Source organism: Mustela nigripes, chromosome 5 (genome assembly GCF_022355385.1).
Source record: "Mustela nigripes isolate SB6536 chromosome 5, MUSNIG.SB6536, whole genome shotgun sequence".
Taxonomy (NCBI): Eukaryota; Metazoa; Chordata; class Mammalia; order Carnivora; family Mustelidae; genus Mustela; species Mustela nigripes.
Genome location: NC_081561.1, coordinates 31,749,659 through 31,772,588, shown reverse-complemented (window position 1 = coordinate 31,772,588; position 22,930 = coordinate 31,749,659). Strand labels below are relative to the sequence as shown.

The window sequence follows — 22,930 nt, the reverse complement described above, 5'->3', positions numbered from 1 at the left end:
GCTTAAAAAGGAGACAGAGATGAGTGTGGCATGGCCCTGTCCTCAGAGCATTCTGTCAGGCAGGAGTCACACACTAGTGATATGAATTGTCAAGGTACCGTTGCTCTATTAATATCCAACAGGACTTTCACCTTGTACTACTTGAGAGAATTGAAATACCAAAATAGTCTAAAATATGGAGAATAAGCCTGTGAGCTGTCCTTCAGATGAGCCTTTTTCGGGTGGAAATTGGCTTTTAAATGTACGCCTCAGTGAAGGATAAGTGAGCTAAGGTACATTTGTCTGATGGAATGTCGCACAGCTGTTAAACACGGGCTTCTGAAAGCTAATAGACCATTGTTGGTGAATGAAAAAAGCAGGGTATAAACTTATATATACACTAATTAGAGCTACATTAAAATAGGAATGTGAAATGAAAACAAAAATGAGGTTCTGGTTTTCACCTAAAGAATAAGGCAGTGACAGAGGGAAAGGTAGCATTGCCGAGCGGGGCGGTGGTGAGAATGACATGTGGCACACACAGGCAGGGCTGGGGAGTGGGATGGCCCTGCTGGAAAGCAATTTGGCGTTACAGAACACGAGGCCTTTAGAGTCCACATGTTTTATTCTTAGGATCTCAGTTCTAGGCCTCTTCTGGGAGGTTAATACAAAGAAAAAAACAGATAAAGGGTTTTTTTGTTGTTTTTGAAGAGCGAGAGTGCTGGGGGCTGAGGGAGAGGGGAAGAGAGAGAATCCTAAGCAGGATCCACGCCCAGCACAGAACCCGGACATGGGCTCCGTCTCACAACCCTGAGATTGTGACCTGAGCCAAAAATCAAGATTCAGACGCTCTACTGCCTGAGCCATCCAGGCGCTGCACATATTTTTTTTTATAACGTAGACAAGTAAGTAAGAAAGAGTGTGTAATAAAAAAAGAAGCAATAACAATAATAGTACTAATAAGCAAACTCTTATAACATATACTGTGTGCCAGGTATCTTACATATTAATCCTCACAACTAGGGCACCGGGGTGGCTCAGTCAGTTAAGCGTCTATCTGTAGCTCAGGTCATGATCTCAGGGTCCTGGGATGGAGTCCTGTATCGGGCTCCCTGCTCAGCGGGAAGTCTGCTTCTCTCTGGTTCCCCCTGCTTGTGTTCCCTCTCTCACTATTTCTCTGTCAAATAGATGAAATCTTTAAAAAAAAAAATCCTCACAACTGACTTGTGAGATGGGTACTAGTTATTACCTCTACAAATGAAGAAGGTTAGGGGCACAGCTCAGTACCTAGTTCAGTAACTTGCCATGAACTGACCGTTCATTAGAGCCAGTGATGTTATTGGAGCCCAGCATGTTAGCTCCAGCATCGGGGGTTCTAACCACAACACTCTTCTTAGAGCTCTTCAGGACTCCAAGCATCTGAAAGCATGATCCCAGTTATAGTTGTTCAGGGCAGCCTCTTTTTCAGATACAATGGAAGAAAAGCAAAGACACGAAGATACCCAGGGTAGTCATTTGTGGTTTCTCGTGTTGTAGGTAATTGTATTCTTTATACTTTCTTCCATTTTCCTAATGTTAAGCAATGATCTTTTATTATAAGAGAAAAAAATAAAGGATTTTCAAAACAAATTTGAGAAAAAAGGAAGAAAACAGACTGAGAAGTTAGTAGGGATGGTTACTTTTAAAAATATTTTATGATATATGGATATATAACTCTTTAAATTCTGAAATAAATAACTGATTATAAGGCAGGCAGCCCCATAATTCTGGAAGCGGACGTTCGTGCTGATTTGTACAGAAGATGGGGGTGCTGGCTGGGCTTCAGGTGTGTACCTGCGAGCCGGGCAAGGCCCAGAGGCCCCGGAACGTGAGAGGAGACCAGGAGGGCGGGTTTCACACAGTCTGCTTCTCAGATGTCTTCCCTATCTTCTGCATCAGACATCTGTATGGTATTTAAAGCATATACTCTTGTAGGGAAAGAAAGGGAGGAAAAACATCTTCGTAATGCCCAGTTTTAAAGTCTTGATAATGTTGCTTTTCTGTTTTCAGCGACCCTTGCTCCCAAGCTGAAGATCAGAAGCCTGCAATCGCTTCCCTTTTGTCCTCATTTCTTCTTCTGTCTGCCCCCACAGGAAGGAAGAGAGAATGGTTTAAAATAGAAGACGCTGTCAAAGTGCTGCAGTACCACAAGCCGGTGCAGGCGTCGTATTTTGAGACGTTGAGGCAAGGCTACTCGGCCAACAACGGCACCCCGGTCGTGGCCACCACGTACTCGGTTTCTTCCCAGAGCTCCAGGCCAGGCGTCAGATGACTGAAGACTTCGCGTAAGAGGAATGGAAATTGGAAACTAGACTGGGGCGCAGATCTTCCCTCCCTTGCTCTTTTCACCTCTCCTCACAGGCCTCCTCTCCAAATAAGGCATGATGGGCAGCAGAGAAAGGGGTTCTTGATGGTGTTGCTATTTGGTGTTAAGTGATGGGCTTTTTCTTCTCTTTTTATGGAGGGGGTGGGGGGTGGGTGTGTAATTTGTAAGTACTTTTGTGCATGATCGGTCCCTCCCTTTCACACCCCTACAATTGTCTAGAGAGACAGACAGCCTTCCCTTGGCCTTGGATTCTGAAGTGTTCCTGTTTGTCTCACCCCAGCCCTGGCCAGACGTTTTTTTCTTTGATTTTTAATTTTTTTTTTATTAAAAGATACCAGTATGAGATGAAACCTTTCAAGAATTTGTCCTCTAATGAGCTGTTCAGTACAGGAGGTTGGTCACTTCCCCCGGCAGGGTACATTTATCTACACATTATATACTGGGCATATAATATGTAAATAAATGACTTTTAGAAGAGGAATTTAACTGTTTAATTTTTCAAGGTTTTTGTTTCGTTTTTTAAATTCGGGGTGTTTCTGAAATGGAGAGCCTCGCAGTTAATTTCCCTTTTTGTTTTTTGATGCTAGTGGCTAGGTAAATGTCCCTGTCCCCTCTCTTTTCCCCAGTCACTGACTGTAGTTACATAGGGTACGGAAAGAGTTTAGCTACCTTTGTAGCACTCCCAGAACTCATGGCCTTCTCAAAGTTGTGTTTCCATTGCCAAGAAAGACATAGAAAGAAACCAATTTTCTTTTCTATTACCAACCCGGGAGCAAATGGCCTCTGCTCAGACCTGGAGAAACAATGATAGAGATTGGAGTCCTCTGTACATGTTGACAGTAGGGATTTGAACTGGATTCTTGGGATCACCATCTAAAAATCTAGAGCATCAAGCACTGTTTCTGTCCTGCGGGTTGGAATTTTTTCCATTATGCTACTTAACCGCCAACAGTGGCTTCTCTCCTTGTGCATCCATGCCTTACACCATGCTGAACTGGACATTGTCCTTGTGCAGAATCATCCACTGGCCTGGGCCAGTGCAGGTGTATGGTCCCATCCCCTCCTTGGGTGACCATGTTTAAGTTCCCGAAAATTACATGGGAGGATGATCCAGGTGTCTGCTTATCTTTGCGATGTGACAGCACTTGGAATTGCACCATGGAGCATGCTCAGAAATAGTCAGTGTGTCTCCTCCTGAGATGTGAAAGGTCCATCTGCTGAGAAGTGGCATGGGAGAACGCTGGGTGGTTGACTAGAACGACATCGTGCATAAGCCTGCTGCAGACTCGTGTTGGTTTTTGATACAGGCTATGTGCTGGCTTCGTTTGCCAGTTGTGTCATTTAGTTGGGAAGTAAGCAGAACAGGGTCTTGAGATGGAGTGGTGAGTCTAGGAGAGCGGACACTGTTAGTCCCTGGCTTAGGACATGCCCTTAGTGGCATCTTCCTTTGTCAAAATGTAGCCAGGATGTGAAATGAAAATCGTAGTTTTCTTTATTTAAAAATTCTAATAAATACTCAAACTTTGAAAAGCTTTTGCTCTTCCCTCCCACTAAAAGAGATGTATGTATACATATATATATAAAGATGTAGGCCTGTGTCATTCAGTGTTCAACATTTTGAGGGGACATCTTTCGAAGAACTTTAAATTTCACTGTATGTCTCTCAGTTTGTATCTTCTTTCCCAGTCTTGAGACACAGAACCACCAAAGGGTGCCCACAGTTTCCCTAGAATACCGTCCTACCTCTGGGAAAGGCATCCTGTCCCTAAACGGTCCCAGTGGACAAACCACACCACGGGATCTGAGTTTAAATACCAACTCGCTGTTCGCATTTCTTGCTCTAAAACGAACCGACTGCCACTTGTTGCCCAATGAAGAGCAGTCTGAGCTGCTGCCCATGTAAGCAAAGGAGAAAATGTAATAGGTTCAACCAAGCACTAAGTGGAATCCAAAAGACGTTCTTCCAACTAAATTCTGCCTTTACGAGATGGACTAAAAGTACTCTGCAGGAAAACAAGCAGGACTCCTAAAAAGAGAACTGCAGTGATGCTAGTAATTTGTGCGTTTTTTCATGATCTAAAGATGTTTTTACTGGGCCGGTGTCACAACAGAGGACCCTACCAAGTCCAGTGTGGACTGATGTTGGCATCTTTGGGTCAGGAGAGTGAACTGTGCCCAGAGGTGTTTTTCAGTGACATGAATGGGTCCTATTAATGCAATTAACTGGAGAGATTGTGCTGATGCTTTCTTAACGGACAAAAAGAAGCTTTGTCCAACACCAGAATTGTGGAAACTGGTGCTATTTTTTGTTACACTGGGATCCTGATGAGCGAGAATTGGTGTTCCTCCCTCCCTGGCACCGTTAACAGCATGGCTATCTTCACAGCTGTGTAGTCATAGCCCTTCTGTGATAGATGACTCAGACCCATGGTCGCGGTGGCCGTTACTCTTCCCCAGAGAAAGCAAGGAGAAACAGAAGAACGCACACAAGTGATCCCACTCGCAGAAGCTTTCTTGGACACCACTTTGCTGTGAACTCTGCAGGTACGCAACTCATTCAAGCTTGACACAAAAAGGTTGCTGTGTGTGGCGCAGACGCAGTCTCACAGTGAGTTTGCCCTTCAGGATGCTGGTTTATTACTAGGGCATCCATCACAGTCCACCGTGCGCCGGATGGAGAAAGCACTGGGGATTTCACTTTGTTCACTTCGTTTTCAGTTTATCGTTTTGCAGCCACTGGGGAAGCATCAGTGAGGTCATGCCATCTTTTTGGACCAGGGCGGGGTGTGTGTGTGTGTGTGTGTGTGTGTGTGTGAAAGAGAGAGAGAGAGAGAGAGTAGGGCTACCAGGAGTCGGCTGTATCCGATTTGTTTGTAGCCTTGCAGAATGACGTGGCCCATGAAACAAGAGTCCTGATCTTTCTCGTAGCAAACCTGGCAGGATGGAAAAGTTAACGAATTGACAGTTTTGTTTTTACAAGTGTCCGCTGCCCCATCTGCCCTGCGTGGAGAGGGCTCCTGCGATGCTGAGTCTGAGCTGAGGCCATCTGGAGGGATCAAAGCGTGTGGGAGGAGCACCACCCCCCCACCCCCCCACCCCGGTGAGGCCTTGGAAGGCCGCGAAGGTGCAGGATTTCCGCCTTCCGCCTGGCACGGTATAGCGCCATAGAGCCGGGAGGCCTTGCCTCTCGGGGCCTCTGGGGAACAGAGCGGGTCACTGCTCCCGGGAGGCTTCTGCAGCAGTTTTGTAAACGCATTGCTACACAGTCAAGTTCCTTCGTGACACATAATTTCTGTTTTGACATTAGGAGTCAGTCCATGTAAGGTCTTTTAGACTTGCTTAGAAGAAAAAAAAATTCACCTTTTGTTGCAAAAAGCGGAATAAAATGTCCACGCAGAAGTGTTCTTCCTCCTTCTTCCCCTTTCTCTTGCCCACACACAGTTCTTGTTGGAGGCCCCCTTTTCCCCCCAGAACATATGTAATCAGAGAAGCAAGCCAACTCTCACCGGACCTGGCAATGCATCTCACATTGTACTGTATGTGCTTGTCGTTTCCACCTAGTGCTGGGGGAGTGCCTCTGTTGGTCTCCCCACCTGACCTTTTTTTAAAACAGCTTAGCCTGAGCCGCATTTCTTTTGGTTCCTTAAAAAGGATTTAATAACCACAGTGCGATCTTTGCCACGACTGTGTGATTTTTAGTATTTCTGAAGTGTTCTCGAATCCAGCCTTGTTGAGAGGAAATTTGGAATTAGAAGAAATACCTAGAGAAGTCGTCACAATGGGCTCAATTTTGTTTTTAAGGTAAATGAGGATTAGCTCTTGTTTATACTCCAGCCTTGTCCTGGTCCTTTCTGCATTTCAGAACACCCATGTTTATAACAAATAGGAAACCTGTTAGCTCAAGAGGCTCTGGGACGAGGAGGTTATCTAATGGTGATTATACAAGGCAAGGGCTCTTGTGGTTCTTGTTCTCGAAACTCTGAAAGAGGTCAGACCCGAAGCGACACAGGTCATACTGCCCTGCCGAGGTGACAGCCATTCCTTCTGAGCCCTGCTGGGATGGAACCTGTTTCCCCAAGGCCATGGGGGGGTGGCTTCCAGGCTGGGTAGCTGCCGATGTTTGTGACCTCAGCCTTGCTCCATCTGGGCACCCATCTCACTCAGAGTAGGTGAGAAAGCAGCGCATGGTCAGCCTAGGTTCTCTGGGGTGAGCCCTGCAACAGAGACTTCACTGTCCTGGAAGAGCTGGGTTCCATTGTCGTTTTAGACGATCACTCATAAAGCAGACATTGGAGATTTTCAGGGAGTAAATTGGGAAGCACTGGCTACAATCCATGAAAGCCACTGTTGTCTGTTGATTAGGTAACTTGAGGTGACCAGAGGCCCTGGGAACCTGGGGATGTGAGGCAGACTCTAATCTGGAGGCCAGCAGCCTTTCTGCTTCCACCTCGACAGAGGCAGCTTCACTCTTTGACCACATTTTTGCCGTAGCTGATGACCTTTTGGGGATGTGAGAAGCCTGATCAGAACATCCGAGCAAATGATACCTCTCACTCTCAGATTCATGAAATAGTTCGCCCTCCTAGTCCCCTTAAAAATGAATAAATAAAAAGAGAAAGAAAAGATGCTGTTTGGTGAGGGTGTGGATGCACTGCTTGAGCTGAGGCGGGTAGTCCCCTGATTCTGTGTCTGCAGTATGAAGCTTTCTGAGTCAAAAAGGCATGTCTCTCCCCGGAAGCTTTATTTATAGTGAAGATTTGGTGAGCTTTAGTCTTCTGAAAAAATGAGATGGTCCACTTGAAGGGGAGCTCCACAGGGAAGCCACATCAACTCAGAATTCACACCAGGAGGGATTCTGCTACAGAAGAAAGTGCCTTTGGCCAAAAAAGCAAGATTAATATCTAAAAGGTGGACAAGCATTGCTTCTGTTCCTCCAGCAACCAGTTGTTTAATAATTAACTCTCGGTTTCCTTTGGTTTACATTCTCAGTTCTGAACCCCATACAGAAGTCCCTAGAACATACCAAAAAAGGCATCTAAAACTCTGGAGATTGGCTTTAAAAGACCCAAAAGCAGCCGCATTGTCATTTTCCAGGTTCCTCGCCATTTTGACATGCTGCCCGTCCTTTCACACTCTGCAGCCAGCTCAGATGTGAAGACTGGATTCATTGACTTGAGGAACCTCAGTTCTGGTTCTGGAACAATTACCTGCTAAATTGCCTACTGCCTGTGGAAGTTATCTGTAGGGTGTACCTTTCAGAGAACATTTCAATGGTATAGTAAAATTCTTATGGGCTCACGGGCCCAATCAGGCATTTAGATCAAAACTGGAAGTCTTTGGGGCTCCTTGGAGAAAAAGCAAGTCACCTAAATCCCAGTGCTGGGCCTTGAGACCATACTCCCCTCTGCCTAGTATGGGGTCAGGTGGCACCTGCAGGAAATCATTTTTCCAGTGAGATTGCCTGTAAGTCCCTTGGGGAGGAATACCCATGTAAACCTGTTTTTCTGAGCACTTTTATGCCAACTTGAAAATGGTAAGCTAAAGTAGCCCTGACCCCATAGCCTCTGTCCCCCTCTTTATTGTCCCGAATTTGGGGGGTTAAAAGCTTTTCAGGGTTAAACCCTGGTTTTTAACCTCTTTTTGTTGTGGAGGAGATGAGTCACTAACAGATGATCTAAAGGAGACTCTAGTTTTGATTTCTCGAGTACACTGGCATAACAGATGTGACTTATGGCTGGGAAAGTAGAACCTGATGGACTTCTACTTTCCGCACCAGGACACCCCCACACCAGAAAGGAGCTTCCACCGGGGACAGATCTGAAGTCAGGTTTGGGAGAACCTCCAAAGTGCTGAAATGCAGAGAGGACTTCAGGGGCCTTTGCTCCGCAGCCGGGTGGCTTTTGTTCTCCCAGGAACATGGAGGAGCTCCAAAGGCTATGGCAGACAGTGAAGTCACAGCGCACAGACTCAAACCATCCCTTTTGCCGCTTCTCACATGGCTCGTGCATGTTTTGCTCAGAATCCAAGGGGACCCTCCTCCAAAATCTCACTGGCTTCAGGTGTTTTGGTTAGCCTTCAACAACCTCCCCCTTTCTCTCCCACCTGTGGGTGGACAGAACTGTGTCTGTTGCTCCAGGCACAGATGTGCGAGTCCAGGGCCCAGCAGCACAGTGTGGTGTTTAGTGGTCAGAAAAAAAGTCGGTCCACTCTGCTAACAGTGTGTGGTGCAGTTTCATACACGTCGGGTCTGTTTTTATTGTTTCGTGGTCTGAAAACCTTCAAGCTCCAACCTTACCCTCCAAGAAGAGGCAGATGGTTAGACTAAGAAACCTTCAGTTGGTACTTCTGTCTTAGGAAAGATTGCTGTCGGTTTGCTGGGTGCTTAAGGAGTCAGGAGCATTTGAGGATATTGGGAGCTGTTGTAAAATTAAAGCAAGTGGCTCTGGCTTACCCAAGTGTATCAGAGAGAGGACGTGGAGGCCTATTAGTAGCCTCTGGAAATCAGCTCTGGCCAGCCCTGCCTTCGTTGCAAGGACCTTACCTCCTGTCCTCCAGTGATCTTGGGAGGGATGACGCCTAAGGAGGCGGCGAGGCTCTGCCTCCTGTTTGCTCAGCTGCAGGATGTGGCCTCCAAACAATAGGTTTTTTTAAGGTGCTTCCTCACCATGATTCCCTCCACATCACTCACCTACCATCAGCATCCGACAAGGTGAAATTCCCCGGGACCATTCCAGTTCTAAAATGGATGAACTAGATGTGCTGCCTCCCCTTTTGCAAGTGTATTGTCCAGATGCAATCTCCCTTTGGCCAAGTTGGACAAGTATTTCCAGGGAACCCCTTAAACTGAGGCAAGTAGCCAAGATGTTTTGAGTTTTTCCCCCCAGAAGGCAGAGTGTTTGTCCCTTCTCCCATGTGCACAGACATTTTAGCCGAGTCTTAAAAGATCAAGTCCAGTAATGTCTCCATTACTTAAAAGATCAAGTCCAATAATGAGACAAAAGCTAGGGGCCCATGCCCCCAGGAACTAGTCCCCTGGGGGATCTCATGCTCAACCTAGACTGTTCTGATCCCACCAGAAGTCAGCTGCTGTCCCCACCCATCAGGGTCCCCCATATTCCCCAGAAAGCAAACAACTTGGGCTTCCTGTCATTAGGTCACCGAGTCCTTCGGTGACCAGTCTACAGACTGAATGTGTGTACCACCTGCATGGGTGGTGTGCCTCCTGCTTGCAGAAAGGGTAGAAAGTGGAATGTCCAGCGGCCTGAGTACTCACACCCTTGGAGAGGTTGGCAGGAATAACTCCAGTGAGTGCAACAAAACAGGAAACCAAGGAACCGCGATTGTACAGAAGGATGGGTTGGTTTTGGTCCTTTTACCTCTTGGGACCTGATGCTGCAGTAAACTGGGCTTTGAAATAATATCACACTTACCCCAACCCAAATGCACTCTGGGACTTCGGAGCTCCCAACCCATGGGTGCATGGTCTTTCCATTTTTTGTTTCCAAAACAACCTTGCTTGGTATTGCATGGAAAGTTCCAGTTTTCCTTCCTACCCACTTGGGGCCACCTGCGCAGGCCTGGCCCCTTCCCCAGTATCTTTACAGCACTCGTAGGAAGATCTATGCAGTGCCCTTTGGAGCAGGGGAGTGGAACTTGGTCCAGATAAAGCAGCAGAAACGGAATTTTCTTGTTACCTCTTCTCAAGGAGGGTGTTTTATGTTTTTCTTCATGCCTCTGTTTCCTGTGGGTACAGTCGGGTTGGGAGGGAGAGCTGAAAAGAAAAGGAAACGGGGTCCAGCCAGTCCAGGTTTGGGTCCGAGACAGATGTCCAGCTGATGTGAGTCCCACTTTCCCCCCCTTCAATAGCAGGCCAGTCATACGTAACGATTCTCCTTTACTAAGGTGTCTGCTTCTGTGGTGCCCACAACAGAGGACAGACAGACCCCTCCCCTGTAGTCTGGATAGAGCTTCAGTACTTTCCCTAAAGTTCCATCATCCCCATAGCCCACTCCTTTTTGTAAAAACAAATGCTTAATCCTGTGAGCGTGCTATTCCTTTCTGTGTGTTAATCAGTTTCCTTCCATTGGAGCTGTGTGGGAGGGAAGGGCATTGGAATTGTAGGTTGTAATCTTGTGCCAACCAATAAAAACCAGTATTTCACACACGTCCCTGCTTAGTGTCTGGTCTCTTCTTTCTTGAGATTTTCCATGAATTCTTCACATCAGTCCTGCTTTGATTTTTTTCCGCCACTCTCTGCTGAGGTCTTGAGAGTTGCCCTCAAGGTAGGTCACAGGTGGCCCTATGGACGGTCTGATGTTCAGGAAATTCAAGTGAGAAGTAAATTGGAGAAGCCCCACAGCAGGCCATGAGAGACTCGGCTGCCGGGGCCCCAGGGAGACCCAGGTGGACTGCCAGTGCCCAGGGCTGAGAGGGCCTGTCCCCTAAGCCAGTAAGGCCTTCCTCAGAGCCCAGAGGACACAAAAGGGACAGAGAGGTGAGCCACATCGAAGACAACATGAAAGCACAGCCAGACGTTGCTTTCCCGCATGGGAGCAGGAGCTGGGCATGGTCAGGTTGGGAAGTCTTATGTCCCATCCTTTCCAGTGACTTTGATCGGGGCTGCTGATGGGCAGGAGCCGTGTTTTGAAGGTATGTAGTGGTAGGACTTGCGGGCAGAGGACAACAGGAGGACCACCATCGTTGGGAGAGTGGCACTGAGTGACCTAGAGACAGATGGAGAACACATTGAGCTGTTGTGAAAAATAAAGCATGGTGAGGCTAAATTTTGGAAGACTACAGAAGCCAGGCCAGGGAGTTGAGCTTCATACTCATGACACGTTCTTGACCAAGATAAGGATAGCCCTGTAATAGCAAACGTGTTTGAGGAGGAGGCAGCAGGAAAGATTGAAGGGGAGCAGATTGGAAGCTTGTGATTGCCTCGTGCCTGAGCTGATCCGGACTTGGGGTGAATGAACCTGGGATGAAGACAGGAATAGAGAAGGGGGAGTAAACACTGTATCACAATCAAATAAGCATGTCCATCCACTGAGGTAGGCTGGCCTTCCTGGGATTCTGCTGGCATCACCAGTGGCCAAGTTTTGGTACGTCAACAAACCTGATAGAATCCGTGTACCCAGAGGGTCACAACCAGGACGAGACTGCCACGAATCTAACTCATGAGACTCAGATGGACGTGCCTGGATGACAGTTGGCTCTCTTGTACAATGGCAAATGTCAGACCAAGTTCACCGGGCTAGTGTACAGGCTATCTGTGTGAGTAGCCAAAAATAGGCAGGAAGTGGGTTGCTAAACAATAGTAACCCGATGACTTCATTCCACCTCAAGGCGGGTGCCCTACCAGCTGGTCGGGCGCCCTTTCCCTCTGAACTCAGATTCTGGGGGCCTCCTTTGTCCATCCTGCGATGATCCCCACCCCCCATCAAAGGATTCTTTCTTTTGCCAGATTCAGTGTGCATAATGAGGCCATGAGCTTATAAATACTGACACAAGTGATGGGCTATACTTCGGGAACTACCAGATAGCCATCTGTAACTAGGATCTGGGGTTCGTGGAACTCTCCACTTGCCGTGTCCAATGAGGACACGTTGTGTAGGGGTCCCGTCCCCATCACTTCACAGCTTTACGTGTTGCTAGTTCCCCCATTGAACTCAGGGTAACTGCAGGCTCTAGGATTATCTTGGCTGCAGCCCAGGCTTGTGGCCACAGAGAGAGAGGTCTAAAGAGTTCCCAAAATTTGGAGTATGGGTGAGGAGAAGAAATGAGCCCAGAGGCCCCCGTGCAGCTATGACACTGCTGGAAGGCTCCTCGCGATGCCTACTCCCTTTGTTAGCCTGGATGGCAGCTCTGAGCACCCAAGCCAGACGAAGTAGGCACAATTCTTGCTCATCCCCCACTCAGGCTGGCCCCCGTCCCCACTAAAGACCTAATCACTGGTGTTAGAAACCATGGCCTTGTTTGCTTTCTGGTTTCAGACATATTTGGGGTGTGAAAGGTTTATTTTCTCTCCTAGGTCTTGTGACACCTGACTAACATCTCAGCCTCTGAGGGGGCAACCGTGTGGCCCCATGTTCTGTGTCCCGAATACCAGCAATGTGCTAAACCTAGGACACGCAGTCCTCACAGAGGCACCTGCTTGGGTAACAGATGGCACGAAATAGGAGAGATGACAGCCTGGGGATGTAAGCCACCAGGGGTGGGGCGAGAGGGGACAAGGGAGAGAGCTCAAGCAGAAGGACCATAGGAGCATGGGAAAGAGTAAGGGAGCCGAAAGAGGGAGGAAGGACTGTCCTACGTTGAGAGGCTGCCTGCCAGAATGGAAGGTGTAAGCATCACAATTAGACCCCAGTTCGGGTCTCAGCTCAGCTGTGTGCCAGGCTCTTGGATTTTGGACAAGGTACCATCCCCATTCCCTCCTGTTCAGTGGTGGAGAAGTCCACTTGTGCTTGCTGTGAGCATTAAATAAGTGGAAGAATGTGTGTGATGTCCAAATTGCTGTGTGATCACTCAGTGGTAGCTGGGAGCGGACACCTGCTCAGAGATGGCCAGGGGCTGTTCTGGGTTCACTAAGTAACAACAGAGACAAATAATCACAGTGCAGAGTGACAAGTGTGATCCAAAGAAGGCTGAGGGAGGGACTGCCTCCTTCCCAGAGGATGCAGGAGGGGTGTAGGAGTTCTCAGCAAAGGGAACAGCATTGCCAGGCTAGGGCACAGCAGTGTGCTCGTGTGACAGCAAGTTTGCCGGGGCTGGAACACAATACAGAGAGTGGACAGGGAGGAGAGAGAGGTAGGAGGGGCCACAGGAAGATCAGCCGGGGTCAGGTGCCTTGGCAGGCTGTTTGAACTTTACTCTGCGTGACTGGGAAGCCAACAAAGGTTTTAAAACAGAGCAGTGACTGCATTGGGTTGGACATTTGAGGAAGACGATACCACCATCTGCTGAGCCCGTGTTCCAGGCCTTTGCACCAAGCAATGTGTTCACGACTTTACATTTAGTCTCTGCTTCCCTGCAGTGCACAGGGAAAGACCTGTGATCCCTACCAAGGTCTGGTAACGAGAACGGAGGCTTCAGGAAGCAGACCACTTTCGAAAGGAACTGGACAGACTAATTCGAAAAAAATCGTAGGGTCAAGTGCCAAGGATGTCTAAAGATAATTTTGAAACACTTCAAGGGGAAATACAGGGGGACTATAAGGGAAGTCTTGTGTTCTGTCAGCATCAAGACTGAATATTGGGGATGCCCAGCTGACTCAAGTCTGAAGAGTATGCATCTTGACCCCGGAGTCGTGAGTTTGAGCCCCATGCTGGGTGTAGAGATGACTTCAATAAGTAAACAAACCTGACCTGAAAGAAAAAGAAATCAGGTGCCATAAAAGACTTCATAAGAAGAGTCATTAAAGTGATAGAGAAATGAAATGGGACAGGGGATCAAGATGCAGACCCACGTGCATGTGGGAAAATGTTAAGAGCCAGAGGAAATGTGCACTGGAGTGGGGAGAGACTGGTTTCCTCGGTAAATGGTGTTGGAAAACAAAATTAGCCCCTTACGTCACAACATGTGAAATTAAGTTCACAAATGTGTAAAATGAGTCCTAAAACTTTAAGAATAAAATACAGAAGTTAAGGGGCGCCCAGGCTCAGCGGGTTAAAGCCTCTGCCTTCAGCTCAGGTCATGATCTCAGGGTCCTGGGATCGAGTCCCATATCGGGCTCTCTGCTCAACAGGGAGCCTGCTTCCTCCTCTCTCTCTGTGTCTGCCTCTCTGCCTACTTGTGATCTGTCAAATACATAAATAAATAAAAATATTTATTAAAAGAATAAAATACAGAAGTTAAGTAATGTATCTGAGGTCACACAGGTAATAGGTAAAGAAACAGTATGTCATTGAACCTGAGAGGTCTGGTGTCAGACCTTGGCCTCTAACCCACTTGGCAGTACTCTGTCCTGGTCCCTTTAGACCGCTGCCTGCACTGGATGTAGAGATGACTTCAGAATAAAATCTTGGGGCGCCTGGGTGGCACAGTCCCTTAAGGGGCCAACTCTTGATTTTGACTTGGGTCTTGATCTCAGGGTCACATGCTCACCTCCCGGAAATCAAGAGTTGCAGGCTTTACTGACTGAGTCACCCAGATGCCCTGAAGATACCTTTTTTAAAATAAATCATTATCCTTCTTTGGCCACCGAACGCTATCCAGCCAGTGGCAGGTCTAACCTGTCATCACTTCATTACTCACTTCCACACCATTATTTACTCCCATCTTTCTGGGCTGCATGTTCTTCCCCTGCAGCCTCCCTACAGAATTAATTCTATCCCCCAGTGAGTCTATTCCTTCCTGTACACCACTTTGCAAGAGCTGTAACTGCCCAGAGAAAACCAGATACCATGGGCTCATGCCTCCCCTCCACTGAGCCCCCAGTGCCACCCATCCACGGCCAGTGACTGCCACATTGGAAACCCCAAAGGCCACTTTTCTTTTCATCTCACTTCTCATCTGACCCCTCCCTTCTCACATTGTTGTCCCAGGCCATTCTTCTGATTGTCCTCCTCCCCAGAGCTTTCAGACTAGAGTTCTAACTCCTTAGCTGAGATCCCAATATCTTTTGTGATTTGGCCCCTGCCCACCTCTGCAGACCCTTTTCCTGCCCCCGACTTTACCCTTTACCCCTGATCTCCTCGAGCTTCTTGCAGTTCTCTAAATACATCACACACCATCAGCTAGTCCACAGCTCACATAGGCCATGCCCTCCTTTGGGAAAGATCTGGGAGATTCTCTCCCCTTGACCTTGTTGTGGAATTCCTGTACATGCCCTTGTTCCGAAGGCATTCTCTGAGGCAGGGAGACTATCTTATCTCTCTGTTCTAGTTGTCCAGCTGGGTGGTCAAAGCAGCTACCTAGGAAATGTGAGTTAGAGGAAGCAAAGGGCCAGATGGTATTTGAGGAATGTGCCCAGCACAAGGAAATGTATCCTTTATGTCACCTTGGCTTTGGACAGCCATACCAGCCGTGCGCACATACGCCCCTTCACTTTCCCCCAAACTGGGAAGGAAGTCAGTGTGGACCTGCTCTCAGGGATCTAGAAGGGGAGAAATTCGGAGCAGGGGGAGTAGGAGCACCATAGCAGTCTCTCACCTTTCTCTTCCTGCCTGAAGTTTGTGAGTTAGAGGGGGGAATCGGGGAAGGTGCTTCTGTAGGGGTTGGAGACCTGCAATTCCTGCTATTTCCCTTCTCTCTCAGCCCAGGATTCTGTGAACTTTCCCAGACCTAGGGCAGGACCTAATGGAAAGCTGGTCCCTTCTGTGGGACCTGTGTCTGAGACTAGCAAGGGAAGCCAAGCTGGGTTTGAGACCGAGAAGGGTAGGACAGTCACGGGGATGTGCAGGTGCAGGGGTGGAGTCAAGAGTAATTACTTTAGGGAACTTGGTCTGAGAAAGTTGAGCATTAGAACAGCTAATATTATTTGAGCAGTTCACAAAGTACTCTCCCATCAGTTCAAACGATTCCTGGAATACTTTACTGCCTAATAATCGAGCAGGGCCCTGACCTTCACAGAGACCCTGAGATGCAGGCACTTTGGTCCCCACCTCCTTGTTGAGGGAGCTGAAGCCTGGAGCCGCCGAGCACAAAGGAAAAATAGGGAGGTGGGTCAGATTCAGAAGGTGAAGGACAGCTAGCTGGAGGGAAGCAAATACCTTGCAAGTCAGGCCTCTGGTGCTGTCAGGGGCTGGCCAGTCAGAAGTTCCCTCCAGCCGCTCCTTCCTTCTGATGCACCTTAGGACCCACTGAGTCCCTCCTCCCTTATCCCTTCAAGATACGAAGCTCCAGGGGCGCCTGGGTGGCTCAGTGGATTAAAGCCTCTGCCTTCGGCTTGGGTCATGATCCCAGGATCCTGGGATCAAGCCCCACATTGGGCTCTCTGCTCAGTGGGGAGCCTGCTTCCTCCTCTCTCTCTGCCTGCCTCTCAGCCTACTTGTGATCTCTGCCTGTCAAATGAATAAATAAAATATTAAAAAAAAAAAAAAAGATACGAAGCTCCAGTGGGGACCACCTGCTGGGCCTCCACCTACTGGCCTTTGGAGGGAGGGTGAGTCTCCTTCCAAAGAGAAATTTCCAAAGAGAAATTACCCATGTGAAGGGGACTTCTGCATTTTGGGGACCTGGGGTGGAACGGCCACGGAGGAACCTGGGCAGTCAAGGCAAGCCCAGGACTGGACGGAGGCCGGTTGCCAGGCTGGGACAGGCCGTCCTGCTGGAACTTCTCCCAGCACCTGTGGGGACCCCCCTGTGGAGAGAGCCCCCAAAACAACAAGAGATGGCCTTGCTCCAAGGCCCCACGCCTCAGCTCCTCAGACCACCAGGGATAGGACAGTGGCAGGAGCAGGGACTATGGGGACCCTCTGTGTCTCAATCCCTCTGGCCTTTATCCCAGAATGGGCTGGGGGCCAAGGCTGACCCCCGGCCATGGTCTTCTCCAAAGCTCTTCCTCCACTCCTCCTCACTCCTGCTGCACCCGCCAAGAGAGACCCCTGGGCTTCTGAAAGAGGTGGACCCCAGCTGGTGCAAGGCCTGGGGGTGGGGAAGCACAAGGCCTGCAGGCCACACACCAAGCAGCTTCACACAAGTGAGCCAGTGTGAGCAAAAGTCTAGAAGGAAGTATCCTCTGAAGTTGGGATTATGAGTCATTTTATTTCCTTCTTTCTTACATCATATATTCTCCAACTGTTGATACTAATTTTTTTTTTTCAATCAGGAAGGAAATAGGTGCTTTACTGGCTAAGTCAGCTGAGAGTCAGACTCTAGTTTTCAACTCAGGTCATGATCTTAGAGTGGTGAGATCAAGCCCTGTGTTGGGCTCCATACTCAGCGTGGAGTCCTCTGGGGATTCTCTCTTCCTCTTCCTCTTCCTCTGTCCCTCCCTATGCTCATACACTTGCTCTTTCTCTAAAATAAATAAATGAATCTAAAAAACAAACAAACAAAAAAGAAATGCACTATCATTATTTTTTTTAAAAAAAGAGGAAAGAAAAGAAAAAAAGGAAATAAGTCCCTTACACATAGGGAGCCTTTTATTATTTACCTACTATTTAGTCCTTTTATGTTATTTCTCTCAAGCAACAGTAATCTTTTTGTTTTTCTTTTAGATTTTACTTATTTATTTGACAGATAGAGATCACAAGTAGGCAGAGAGGCAGGCAGAGAGAGAGAGAGGAGGAAGCAGGCTCCCCGCCGAGCAGAGAGCCCGATGCGGGGCTCGATCCCAGGACCCTGGGATCATGGTCTGAGCCGAAAACAGAGGCCTTTAACCCACTGAGCCACCCAGGTGCCCCAAGAAACAGTAATCCTATTTGTGAGGTGGATATTATTAGTTAATTTTGGAGTTAGGTACTCTGAGATCCCATGGTGTCGAACGACTAACTGAAAGGCACAAAGTGGCAGCGAGGAGTGGGGTCAGGGGATTTTGAGCACGGCTGGGGAGGCTGAACGTGAGCAACATGATGGTGGCCAATAAGATTCTGCTGCAGTTCTTGGTTCCTCTTTCTCTGTGTGTCTTGCCCTTCCCAAACCCCAGGATTCGGTTCATTGAGTCACATCATTAAATCTAATAAATCATTTATAAAATAGGGGCACCTGGGTAGCTCAGTGGGTTAAGCCTTTGCCTTTGACTCAGGTCATGATCTCAGGGTCCTGGGTTCCAGCCCTGCATCTGGCTCTCTGCTCGGTGGGGAGCCTGCTTCCTCCTCTCTCTGTCTGCCTCTCTGCCTGCTTGTGATCTCTCTCTATCAAATAAATAAATAAAAATTCTTTTTTTTTTTAAACAGATTTTTATTTACTTATTTGACAGAGAGATCACAAATAGGCAGAGAGGCAGGCAGAGAGAGAGAGAGAGGAGGAAGCAGGCTACCTGCAGAGCAGAGAGCCTGATGCAGGACTCGATCCCAGGACCCTGAGATCAGGACCTGAGCCGAAGGCAGAGGCCTAACCCACTGAGCCACCCAGGCACCCATAAAAATTCTTTTAAAAAAATCATTTATTGTCGCTCTCGCCAGCAAGAACGACCCGGAGACGTGATGGGTGGCAAGCTTCTTTATTTGTTCGTTTTCCTCTCTCGCTTTTTTCTGTGTCCCACAAGCAATCTCCCCACTATATATATATCCACCGCCTGGGCCAATCACCGTTCTAGTTACGCGCCCCTCTCCCTGATCACGCAGTGCGCACGGGCTCACCCATGTCTGCCGTCAGCCAATCAGTCTCGCTTCGTCAAAACCCCCGCACTTCCGCATACGTGACTCCTTGCATCTATTGCATGGCTCTCCACAATTTATAAAATAAGTATGCACTGATAACCCACTGGGCATTCCCTTATTTTTTAAGGCATTCTTTATTTATATATTTTGAAGCTTTACTGAGGCATAATTAACATATAATAAATTACACATATTCAAGGTGTACACTTGGATAAATCTTAACATATGTGCTCAAATAAAACAGTCACAACCAAATCAATGATCTGATCATCACCCCCAGAAGTTTCTTTATGCCTCCATGATCCCTCTCTCGTAACCATCATGCCTCTATCCCCAAGCAAACATGAATCTGCTTTCTGTCACTCCCAATTAGTTTGCATTTTCTAGTTTTATAGAAATATAATCACACATCATAAATTTTTTATGTGTTGCAAAGTATAGATTCTAGTTGATAATTTTTGCATACAGATATCCAATTGTTCCAGCACCATTTGCTGAAAAGGCTGTCCTATTTTTAGTTTGCTTAGTATTTTTATCATGAAAGGATGCTGAGTTTTTGTCACATGCTTTTCTGCATCTATGAAGATGATCATGTGGTTGTTTTCCTTTGCCCTATAAATGTGCTGGCGTTGATTTTGCTAGGAATTCACCCTTGCATTCCTAAGATAAATCCCACTTGGTTACGATGCATAATCATTATTAATGGGCCATTGAATGTGATTTACTAGTATTTTCTTGAGAATTTCTTATCTATATTCGTAAGGAGTATTGGTCTAGAGTTTTCTTACAGAACCTTCTCTGGCTTTGGCATCGAGATAATGCTGCCTTCATAGAACATGTTAAAAAGTATTCCCCTCCTCTTTTTTTTTTTTTTTTTTTTTTTTTGAAGAGTCTGAGGAATGTTGGTGTTAATTCTCTTTTTGATTTTTGGTAGACTTTACAAGTAAAGCCATCCGGGGGACTTTTGTTTGTTAAGAGGTATTTAAATTTATTAAGATTTAACATATGGTCTGTCCTGGAGAATGTTGGGTGTATATTCTGTCATTGGAGGAGTGTTCTGTATGTCTATGTCTTTTAGGGCTAGTTGGTTTCTAGTGTTTTTTACGTCGTCTGTTTCCTTCTGTAAAGGCTAGTCTGTGCATTATTGAAAAGAGGGTCCTGATGTCTCTAACTCTTCTTGTAGATGTGTCTGTTTCTCCCTCAGTTCTGTCATTGTTTGCGTCATACAGCTCTTTCGTGAACTGACCCTTTTATCAGTATATAATGTCCTCCTTTGTCTCTTGTAACAGTTTTTGATTCAACATCTGTTTTGTTGAGGGGCGCCTGGCTGGCTCTATCAGCAGAGCACGTGACTCTTGATCTGGGGGTCATGAGTTCGAACCTCATGTTGGGTGTTCAGATGACTTAAATAAGTCCTTCAAAACAAATAAAATAAAATAAATTTTGTATAGTATTAGCAGAGCCACCCTGGCTGTCTTTTGGTTACTCTCTGCATGGAATACGTTTTCCCATCCTTTCACTTTCAGTTTATTTGTGTCTCCCTAAACCGAGTCTCTTGGGACACCTGGGTGGCTCAGTGGGTTATGTGTCTGCTTTCAGTTCAGGTCATGATCCCGGGGTCCCAGATCAAGTCCGCATCGGGCTCCCTCCTCAGCGGGGAGCCTGCTTCTCCCTTTCCCTCTGCCTGCCTCCCTTGTACTCTCTCTCTCTGACAAATAAATAAATAAAATTGTTTTTTAAAAAAATAAATAAATAGGGATGCCTGGGTGGCTCAGTCTGTTGGGCATCTGCCTTCAGCTCAGGTCATGATCCTCGGGTCCTGGGATCAAGTCTTGCGTCAGGCTCCTTGCTCAGTGGGGAGCCTGGTTCTCCATCTGCCTGCTGCTCCCCCTGTTTGTGTGCACACTCTCTCTGTTTCTCTGACAAGTAAAATCTTCAAAAAAATTTTTTTAAAAATTAAGCGAGTCTGGGGCGCCTGGGTGGCTCAGTGGGTTAAAGCCTCTGCCTTCGGCTCAGGTCATGATCCCAGAGTCCTGGGATCAAGCCCCACATCAGGCTCTCTGCTCCGCGGGGAGCCTGCTTCCTCCTCTCTCTCTGCCTGCTTCTCTGCCTACTTGTGATCTCTGTCAAGTAAATAAATAAAATCTTTAAAAAAAAATTAAGCGAGTCTCTTGTAATCAATAGATACTTGGATCTTTGGAAAATATTTTTGACCATTTTAAAGTGTACCATTCGGTGGCAGTAAGTACATTTTTTTAAAAGATTTTATTTATTATTTATTTGACAGACAGAGATCATAAATAGGCGGAGAGGCAGGCAGAGAGAGAGGGGGAAGCAGGCTCCCTGCTGATCAGAGAGCCTGATGCTGGGCCCCAATCCCAGGACCCTGGGATCATGACCCGAGCCGAAGGCAGAGGCTTTAACCCACTGAGCCACCCAGGCGCCCCGCAGTAAGTACATTATTGTACTTACACAATAAATGTTGTACACAACACCACAATCCATCTCCAGATCTTTTCCCTTTTTTTTTTTTTAAAGATTTTATTTATTTATTTGACAGGCCGAGATCACAAGTAGACAGAGAAGCAGGCAGAAAGAGAGGGAGAAGCAGGCTCCCCACTGAGCAGGGAGCTCAATCCCAGAACCATGGGATCATGATCTGAGCCGAAGGCAGAGGCTTTAACACACTGAGCCACCCAGGCACCCCTCCAGATCTTTTCTTCATCTCCCCAAACTGAAACTCCACACCCATTAAATAATAATCCTCCATTTCCCCTGCCCCATCAGCGCCCAGCAACCACGATTCTACTTTCTGTCTCTGAATTTATCACTAGAGTATGTAAAATACTAGGTATCTCATAGAAGTGAAATCATAAGCATCTGTCTGTCCTTTGTAACTTTTTTTTTTTTTTCCCCACATAGCCTAATGTCTTCAAGGTTCGGAATGTTGTAGATATGTCAAAATTGCACTCTTTTTTAAGGAGGAATAATATTCCATTGTATTATATGTACCATATTTTCTTTATCAATTTATCTGTCCATGGGTGCTTGGGTGCTTCCATGTTTTGCCTACCGTGAATAACACCGCTAGAACACAAATGTACAAATATCTGGCCGAATCCCTCCTTTCAATTCTTTTTTTTTTTTAAAGATTTTATTTATTAATTTGACAGAGAGAAATCACAAGTAGACGGAGAGGCAGCCAGAGAGAGAGAGAGAGAGAGAGGGAAGCAGGCTCTCCGCCAAGCAGAGAGCCCGATGCGGGACTCGATCCCAGGACTCTGAGATCATGACCTGAGCCGAAGGCAGCGGCTTAACCCACTGAGCCACCCAGGCGCCCCCCTTCCTTTCAATTCTTTTGCGTAGAATTGTGTAGAATACTTGGGTAGAGTTGCTGGATCATACAGTAATACTATTTTTAGCTTTTTGAGGAACTGCCATACACTTTTCTATAGTACCTGTATTTTCTACATTATCACCAGCAGTGCACAAGAGTTCCAGTTTCTCTACCTCCTCACCAACATTCGCTTATTTTATGTTTTGTTGTGTGTGTGTGAATGGCATGTGTGTGTGTGAAGTGGCATCTTGTGGTTTTGATTTGCATTTCCCTAATTAGTGATGTTGAGCATCTTTTCATGTACTTACTGGCCATTTGTTAGGTTCTTTGGAGAAACATCCATTCAATTCCAGGGAGATCATTTGTATTCACTTATTTCAGTTAGATCATTTTTTAAAATAATTTTTTAATTTTTTATTAACATATAATGTATTATTAGCCCCAGGGGTACAGGTCTGTGAATCGTCAGGCTTACACACTTCACAGCACTCACCATAGCACATACCCTCCCCAATGTCCATAACCCACCACCCTCTCCTTACCCCCTCCCCCCAGCAACCCTCAGTTTGTTTTGTGAGATTAAGCCTCTCTTATGGTTGGTCTCCCTCCTGATCCCATCTTGTTTCATTTATACTTTTCCTACCCCAAACTCCTCCATGTTGCCTCTCAACTTCCTCATATCAGGGAGCAGTTAGATCATTTTTAAATCCATTCTGCTGTCCCGGGGCGCCTGGGTGGCTCAGTGGGTTAAGCCTCTGCCTTGGGCTCAGGTCATGATCCCAGGGGCCTGGGATCGAGTCCCGCATCGGGCTCTCTGCTCAGCAGGGAGCCTGCTTCTCCTCATCTCTCTCTCTGTCTGTCTCTCTTCCTATTTGTGATCTCTCTCTCTGTCAAATAAATAAATAAAATCTTAAAAAAAAAATAAAAAAAAATCCATTCTGCGAATCTGTCTTCTTTTGTGTATAGTAAAATATATATGAAAGTTAC

The 22,930-nt window shown here is 46.9% G+C and overlaps 1 protein-coding gene across 1 annotated transcript in view; it reads left to right on the top strand.

The window, feature by feature from the left end:
- NUDT3 (nudix hydrolase 3) overlaps positions 1 to 10,508 on the top strand; it is a 119,840-nt gene extending 109,332 nt beyond the window's left edge. Inside the window, exon 5 of the mRNA XM_059400054.1 lies at positions 2,112 to 10,508. Within this exon, the coding sequence (XP_059256037.1) occupies positions 2,112 to 2,290 (179 nt within the window). The 3' untranslated portion in view covers positions 2,291 to 10,508. The remainder of the gene's footprint in view (positions 1 to 2,111) is intronic.
- The last annotated feature ends 12,422 nt before the right edge of the window (positions 10,509 to 22,930 follow it).